We start from the raw sequence: 7,930 nt of genomic DNA, 5'->3' as shown, positions 1-7,930 counted from the left end.
CTGTGCTCAGAGAGGGCAGCTGGAAGTTGTTGCAGCTTCTTGGCATTTCTTCAATAATCAATGACTCGTAAGACTGGAGACAGAAGAAAGGTGAAAAGCAACACCAGTGGAGCTGGGCATTGCGAGTCCCATCTGAACTGCGACAAAAAGGATTCATTACTAGACTCCCAACACAAGCTTGAGAAGGCCATCTGTTGCTGCCAGTGGCTATGTCAGTGCTAAAATGGAGTCACCACCCAGAACAGCATTTCCAAGAATCCCTGGGGATAGGGGCACCCACTATGGGGACAGTGTACTGAGCGTGGGCCTGGATAGGCATAGGTGGGTGGGGGCAACCTAACCAGCAACTCATCCTGTTCCATAGAGAAAGTAATGATAGGGACATGAATAAATTTCCAGCTGCTATGGGAGACCTGGAGAGGAGGAGGCTCTTGGAATTCCACGTGCTGAGGAACCCCTCAGTAAGAGGTGAGACGCTGCAGCTTGGATTCCACTAGGCTGAATGGCAAGAATAGAGTTTCTGACAAATGCAGCCCAAGATCTCCATGAAATCCCAGGGAGAGACCTGTGCCTAACACCCGGCATGGCACATCTGCAGGCAGGACACACTACAAAAATCCTGCTTTCTTTTCCCCAAGGGGAAGATTTTGATGTCTATAATGCTCCTTCGATGGCTAAACGTGTATCTCACAATTCTCTGGGACAGAGGTCCTGCAATCAGTTTCCAATTAAAATTGATAATTGGCAAAACACTTAAAACATGCTATCTATAGACAGGAAATGTAGCTCCAGTTCAATGAAAATTTTCACAAACGGTGAGTATTGAACTATTTAAGGAACAGACAGTGCCAAAAAGATTCTGACACTGACTTATATATCTAGACACTGGCCCTACAGAGCTAGGTCTCACCTTTCCATCTGTAGGGCTGCTTATGGCAATCGCCATGACGCTCTGCCTTGGGGGCTTTTTGTCTCACCCTTAGAGCATGCTGGATATGACCCAAGGCCAACTGAAGGTGACAGGGATTTATATCTCCCATGGGGGAAGTACTTTAACAAGAATGGTTGGGGATTTGGTGGCTAAATACCCCCAAGCCATCTCATTCTGCACCTGGGATGAATGTGAGGTGAGTGTTCTACAAAGTCTCCCATAGGGTCCCCCTGGGAATTAGCTCCAATCGCCCACAGTGGAAACCTGCTAGCTTATTCCTCCCACTTAAATTGGCTGCATCCCTTGTATGTCTCACCTCCCCACACCCTTACCTGTGCTATCTGGGACTCCCTGCCAAGTAAGTGTTTTCTACTCACAAGTGTGCCTCAGGGTCTATTTCCAGGGAACCCACACTTGAACACCTTGTATGCTAATTTATCCTCGAACTTGAATGTCTGGCTAGAAGTAGAATTGTAGGCTCAAAGTTATTTTGCACCAACACTCGAAAGACCATTCTTTATTTCCTGGGCATTTCTGGTTACCTCTTTAGCTCCCTTTCTTTTTTTCTCAATTGAAGAAGTATATCTCTTGCGAGAATTCCCTCCCCACTCTGCAAGCCACTCTCATTTTAAATTTATTTGATTTCAATTTCTACCCATGCTCTCCCCCAAACTTCAAGGGAGGCAAATCAAGACCTCTAAGTGGGCTCCTTATAGGCCCCTCCCCCTAGAAATTTAGGGTTGCAGGGCCTCTCCACGTGTCCACTCAGCTGCCCTTCCAGCTTCTCTAAACAGGGCCCCTCGTGTCTCCAACATCCCCAGACTCTACAACGTTAGTAAACACCTTCTCGGGGGGGAGTAGGTAAAGTTCATCTGCTGTGGCCTCGGGTTACACAGAGACGGGTCAGAAGTCAAGAAACCAGGTGATCAAAGACCATGTCCAGCCAAAAGCAGTGAGAACACAGCTTCCACTTGTAATGGTTGCATCAGGGGAAGGATTTATTGATCCACACCATTTTCTTGGATTTTCCATGCTCCCCAGGGAGCAGAGGTGGGTTGATTGTGTGGCGTGTTGGCAAAGGCCAGGTCCACCCTGGTATGGCTTGCGTCAGTGTCCACAGCCACTCTGTCAGATCCGCATCATTTCTATGATTCCCAAGCTGTCTACTGAGTAAAACGCTCAGCACGGATTTAGAGGCCAGGCTGGGTCTTAAGTATTCATCCACCTTCCTTCTGATGTTCCGTGCAGATGTGCTGGGACCTACTTCAGAGTGTCCCTGAGCCATGACTGCTTGACTCCACAGATGGCTTCAGGAAGACAGCACAGAAAAGAGATCTGTGAAAGTTGATGGAATCTAGAATTACCTGAAGGAGAAGCATCAAGTAGCCCCGGAAGCCTCCCTGCACTTCTCCTCCCTAACACACATGCGTGCATGTGCACGCACACACACACACACACACACACACACGATCATAAAAGTCAGCTTTGTGGCAACTTGTGATTTTTAAATTTCTTTGAGTTCCACATATGCATGAGTACATTTCTAGAATCTCTTCGTTGGTCCATGGACATGTCTATCAATTCTTGTCTCATTCACCAATACTACAGAGTAAGTTTTGAGTCCAGAATGACAAGCTACCCCTCTTTCATAATCTTTCTCATTTTTTTGGAATATAATTTCATCTGATCTTGCAGTTACCCACACACTCAAAATTCTGCTGGAAATGATGATTAGGATTGTACTAGATATACTGATTTATTTAGAAGCGAATTGATGCCATTGCAAAAATTGATCTTCCTCTTAAGAAAAATGTAGTATTTTAAAATATTATGTGACTATTCAAACTGAAGGCTCATAAAAAGTGGCATGTGTGTTTTCCTTATTTGTATCTTCATTATTTTTCTAGGTGTTTCATAACGTTTGCAACCGATGTAAATAGGATAGCTTAAATCTATGATATCCCCTATTTATTGGAAGACTGTGCAAATTTTTAATTTATTTATGTATTCATTTATTTTTATTGTAGAGATGGGGTCTCCTTATGTTGCCCAGGCTGGTCTTGAACTCCTGGGCTCAAGCGCTCCACCCTCCTCAGCCTTCCAAAGTGCTGGGATTATAGGCGAGAGCCACTGTGCCTCACCTAGTATGCAAAGTTTTTACGCATTTAACTTCTATCAATCAGCCTCTCCTGACCTATTTCCTAGGTGATTGCCTTGGATTTCTAGGATGTCAGTTCCTTAAGAGAAAGATAGTTTTCCACTTTCTTTGTTAATAAAATACACCAATAAGTTATCTTCCCTCTCCAAATTGTTTAGGACAATGAATATGGCCTCAGGGTCTTTACACGGTTCTATGTGGCCAGGAGAAAACCTGGAGGACTGAGCCTTCCTTCCCTGCCACTCAAGAAAGGGAGTGTGTGACCTAGGTCACTTTAAAAAAAAATTAAAACATGCTATCTATAGAAAGGAAACGTAGCTCCAGTTCAATGACAATTTTCACAAACGGTGAGTACTGACCTATTTAAGGAACAGACAGTGCCAAAAAGATTCTGACACTGACTTATGTATTTAGACTCTGGCCCTGCAGAGCTACATCTCATCTTTGCATCTACAGGGCTGCTTATGGCAATCACCATGACTCTCTGCCTTAGGGGCTTTTTGTCTTACAGTTGGAGCATGCTGGATATGACCCAAGGCCAACTGGAGGTCTTGAACTCCTGGGCTCAAGGGATCCACTCCCCTCAGCCTTCCAAAGTGCTGGGATTATAGGTGAGAGCCACTGTGCCTGACCTAGTATGCAAAGTTTTTATGCATTTAACTTCTCTCAATCAGCCTCTCCTGGTCTATTTCCTAGGTGACTGACTTGGATTTCTAGGATGTCAATTCCTTAAAAGAAAGACAGTTTTCCACTTTCTTTGTTAATAAAATACATCAATATATTGTTCTCTTCCCTCTCCAAATTGTTTAGAACACTGAACATGGCCTCAGGGTCTTTATATGGTTCTACGGGGGCTAGGAGAAAACCTGGAGGAGTGAGCCTTTCTTCCCTGCCACTCAAGAAAGGGAGTGTGCGACCTGGGTCACTTTATAGTAACGTCAATTTCCTCAGTTCTTACATAAGACTGAGTGGGCAGCCAGTGTGGAGGCAAGCCACATCTCATAATAGTCATTTTAGTTCCTCATGAGAACCACACTACAAAAAACACAAAGCGCTGTCCTCACCGTTATCCCTCTGACAGCCTGGAAAATCCATGTCCAGCATCTAGACAATACCCACATGGGTCACATTTTAATGGTAACAATGTAGTTATTCCATATCAGAGACTTGGAAGGGAATATGGCTTGAGACATATGAGTATGTCAAGGAACTGGTCCAGTTTTAGCACAAGATTTTCCAAAGCATTAAAAGCCCACCTGCATCCCAGGTCCACAGAATAAAGGTGTGAAGCTGCACTGCATTGAGCTTTGGGAGGGGCTCCACTGCACTGAGCTTTGGGAGGGTTTAGATAAGTGTGGGAGACACAGCAATGTTTAATTGCAGTGTTCAATTTCTGCAACTAAACACTCCATTTACATGAATTGTGTATTATAGAAGGAGTACTTGCAGAGTCATGACCAAAGATGGATGCAAGATTGAGAAGCAAGTAGAAAGTTCGACCTGGAACTAACTACTGGATTGGAACATAGCGGACAAACTTGCTCATCACTACCCAGGGGACAAGGCAAGATGCAATGGGTGCTGTTTATTTACACAAAGGAGAAATTTTAATGGATTTTATACGAGCCAGGAACAAGCTCTGAGGCCACGGTAGTTGAGGGTTCTGTCTAGGAAGGAGACACGCAGATGGCACCCAGCCACAGGATATACCCACCTCCTCTCCCAGCAACTTCCACTCACCTTATTCAGGCTTGAACCAGAAGGAAGCCAGGGATGGTGGCCAGTGTTTGAATCTTGCAGACTGTTGGCACTAGGTTCTGAGGACAATTGTGAGTCACCATAGTAATTATGACTTCACTTGGTGCTGAGCCAATCAGGCCCTGGGACTCAAGGAAAGAGAGGGAGTGCCAAGCTGTTACTGTTTACCCTCTGGTCCAGATCTTTCTTCAGAAGAAACCTGAGTGGTCTCACAGGTAAAATATCCTGATATACCAAGATCGTAGAGCATCCTTTTGCGCCATTAACTAACTAACCTACCTGATAAACTCCAACCCTGTTTGGTAGTGGGGGGAGGTTATCAGAGAGTCATTTGTTCAAATTGATACAGAGACACTATAGAGCAGTGGGTAAAAGCAGGAGCTTCAGATACAGGCTTTCTCAGTTCCAATCTCACCTCCCTGTTACTTGGGCAAGTCTTTTAGTCTCTCTTGGGAGGTCAAAATAGAGAACACAGTGGGCATCCACCCCTAGCCTTGGCACTGTGCTGGATTCAAATGAAATGCAGAACTGGGTTTTTGGGGATGAGGCAGGGCCAGGCATCAGAGGTGAGTACAATCTTTAAGCCACTGTGATTACGTTCCCAGGATGGAAAATCAGCAGGATGGACCTTAGAAACAGAAACTAGGTAGTACTTGAGAATGTCCAGTTATTTCTTACACAGGGGTTTGGAGTAAGATTCATACCTGCTTCACCAGTGATTTTCAAAGGAGGCAAATCCTATTTGAAGCTAAAGTCACATAAAGAGATTTGGAATGAGGAAACAAATTATAGCAGCCTGTAAGTTGTAGAATGAAGAAATGCAAATGTAAAGTACTGAACTTTGTTATGGATAGATTTACCAAAGAAAATTACTCTGCATAACATGAATAATGGAGTTCAGAAGGAAGCCCATATCCCAGGTACAGGGAAAACTCAGAGGTGAGAAGAAGGCAGCTCTGAAAAAGAGCAACATAGAACTGAGTTAAAATTAGTGTGGATATAAGAATTACAATGACACTTGAGCTATGAGGTAGTGTTTTGAGTACAATCTAACAAGCCTGTGTGTGTCAGGTAATGATTAGAGTGATGCAATAGTGTGTCCTTAATGTGCCGGGTCCCATCAGGCTGCTGCACAGCCCCATGTGTAAGACAGATAGAAGAAACAATACGGTTGGTGCTTCAAATCAGATGATGACCCAAAGCAACCTCCTGTGACCACTGCTGGTAGCAGTGTGTGTGTGTGTGTGTGTGTGTGTGTGTGTGTGTGTGCGTGGTTTTGTGCCAGTGAGGAAGAGGATGCTGGGTACACTTGGTTACCTAGAATACATCATCTTTTTCAGGCTTCCTCAGTCGTGCTGTTTTACTGAGGTTGGGTGGAGTCAACACGTCATGGATAAAGAACTCCCTAAAGGCAGTCCCAGGGAGCCCGCACTGAACATCAAGAAGTCAGACAAATCTTTCAAACGCAAGAAGCCCACCGAAAATGTGCTGATCTTTTTAATCAACAGACAACTGGGCAGGCACAGAAGTGACATCGACCTGTCAAGATGGATATGGATGCTGTCATAAAGCAACTCCAGGGTGGACATGGCCTTGGACAAAAAGTCATGTGGCTTACATGCTGAAGCCTGCCCAGATTTTTGAGAAATTAAACATAATTAGAACAATAAACTCCTCCCATGCTTGAGTCATTAAAACAGTCTGTCATTTCACTCCTTTAGGTTGGATGTGTGTTTGCTGACAGGGTGTTCTTGGGTTACACTGGAAGGGGCTTCTGTTCATCCTAACACGCTGGGCAGGGGTGCTTAGACCCAGGGGAGAGGGTGAGATCATGCTGCACACCAGATCTCTCCCACCATCAATCTGAAAAACACTGCAAAGTCAAAGTGACGTAGTACTTGGCATTCAAGTACCAAAGACTCTTCTCCCTAGCCATTTTGAAGAGACTGCCCTGGTGTTCCCCTCTAAAGCCCAATGCTTGTCCTAGTGAAAAGACATTGTTTAAGAGCAGACCAACAGTTGGCCTGGGGGTTTGGGATATGTTTTAATACTGCCAATGTCATATCCACAGAGCCTTCCAGAGGCAACCGCTCTGCCCTTTGTCCCCAGGAAAGTATAGAATGCTCTGGTCACTTTTTTGTGTCATGTCAAACAAACCTGCTCAGGCCACAGCCAAAGATAATTCATTTGACTGAAGTGAAGCCCCCTGATAGGACAACAACACACATGAGATGGCTCCCATTGAAGAAGCTCTGTCCCCAAGGAATGTGCTGAGCAAGTCAGATACTCATTCTGAGAAACCTGAAATGGGAACTATGTGGGCAATTGGTCACTGACAAGTGAGAGTTAGAGCTGAAGAGGGGACAGGGAGAGCAAAGAGGCCAGAGCCATGGCAAACATGGGCAAGCCTAAGTGAGGAGTAAGATGAAATTTACGTAAGGTGAACCATTAAAGCCATCACAAATTCCAAGCATTTCTCTTGTCCTTTCACGTGAGCTGCAAAATAAGCCTGCAAGCAGTCCTCTGTCCCCTCTTCCTCTCCTCCCCAATACCCTGTGTTCTCACAACCCGTCCAGCATTCCCCAAGGCCCCTTCCTGTGTCCCCTCCCCCACCTACATCTAAGGGGCTGTTACTCTCTCCCCTTAGCCAGGTCTCTTCCAGATTTTTTATGTGGTACAAAGTTAAACTGCTCTATGTCCTTTTCACCGTCCTCTTTGTCCCTGTCACCTTCTCTGTCCTTGCACTGATGCAGCATTGCCAAAAAAGAGCCATCAGCCTCTCCTCAGAGGATGCAGCTGGCTGTAGGATGGAGAGGAGGGGCTAGAGGCTGCCAGGTAGAGGGGCCTCCTGGGTGCACTGTTGGGAGGAGCGCTGCCTGGACACTGCTATGTCGGTGACTGTTTACCTGCAGTCCAGCATCAAACAGTGGCTGTGAGGTGGAGAATAGGTGGGGAATGGAGGCTGAAAGGGCAGCAAGTAGGGCAAGAAGGAGCCAAACCCACAAGAGCAGAGGCCGATAACAGCCAACCTCCTACACTCCATGGCCACACAACAGAAGAGACAGAATTTAGGATACAGGGTT

The 7,930-nt window shown here is 45.5% G+C and overlaps 1 protein-coding gene across 1 annotated transcript; it reads left to right on the top strand.

The window, feature by feature from the left end:
* The first annotated feature begins 4,881 nt into the window (after window positions 1-4,881).
* On the top strand, window positions 4,882-6,518 carry LOC129024677 (embryonic testis differentiation protein homolog B). Its single transcript, XM_054471844.2, has 2 exons — window positions 4,882-5,062; window positions 6,188-6,518. The coding sequence occupies exons 1-2, from the start codon at window positions 4,938-4,940 to the stop codon at window positions 6,414-6,416; spliced, it is 354 nt and encodes a 117-aa protein (XP_054327819.1). The 5' UTR covers window positions 4,882-4,937; the 3' UTR covers window positions 6,417-6,518.
* Window positions 6,519-7,930: the final 1,412 nt, after the last annotated feature.

The sequence above is a fragment of the Pongo pygmaeus genome, chromosome X (assembly GCF_028885625.2).
Source record: "Pongo pygmaeus isolate AG05252 chromosome X, NHGRI_mPonPyg2-v2.0_pri, whole genome shotgun sequence".
Lineage (NCBI taxonomy): Eukaryota > Metazoa > Chordata > Mammalia > Primates > Hominidae > Pongo > Pongo pygmaeus.
This window is presented reverse-complemented; position numbering and strand designations above follow the sequence as displayed.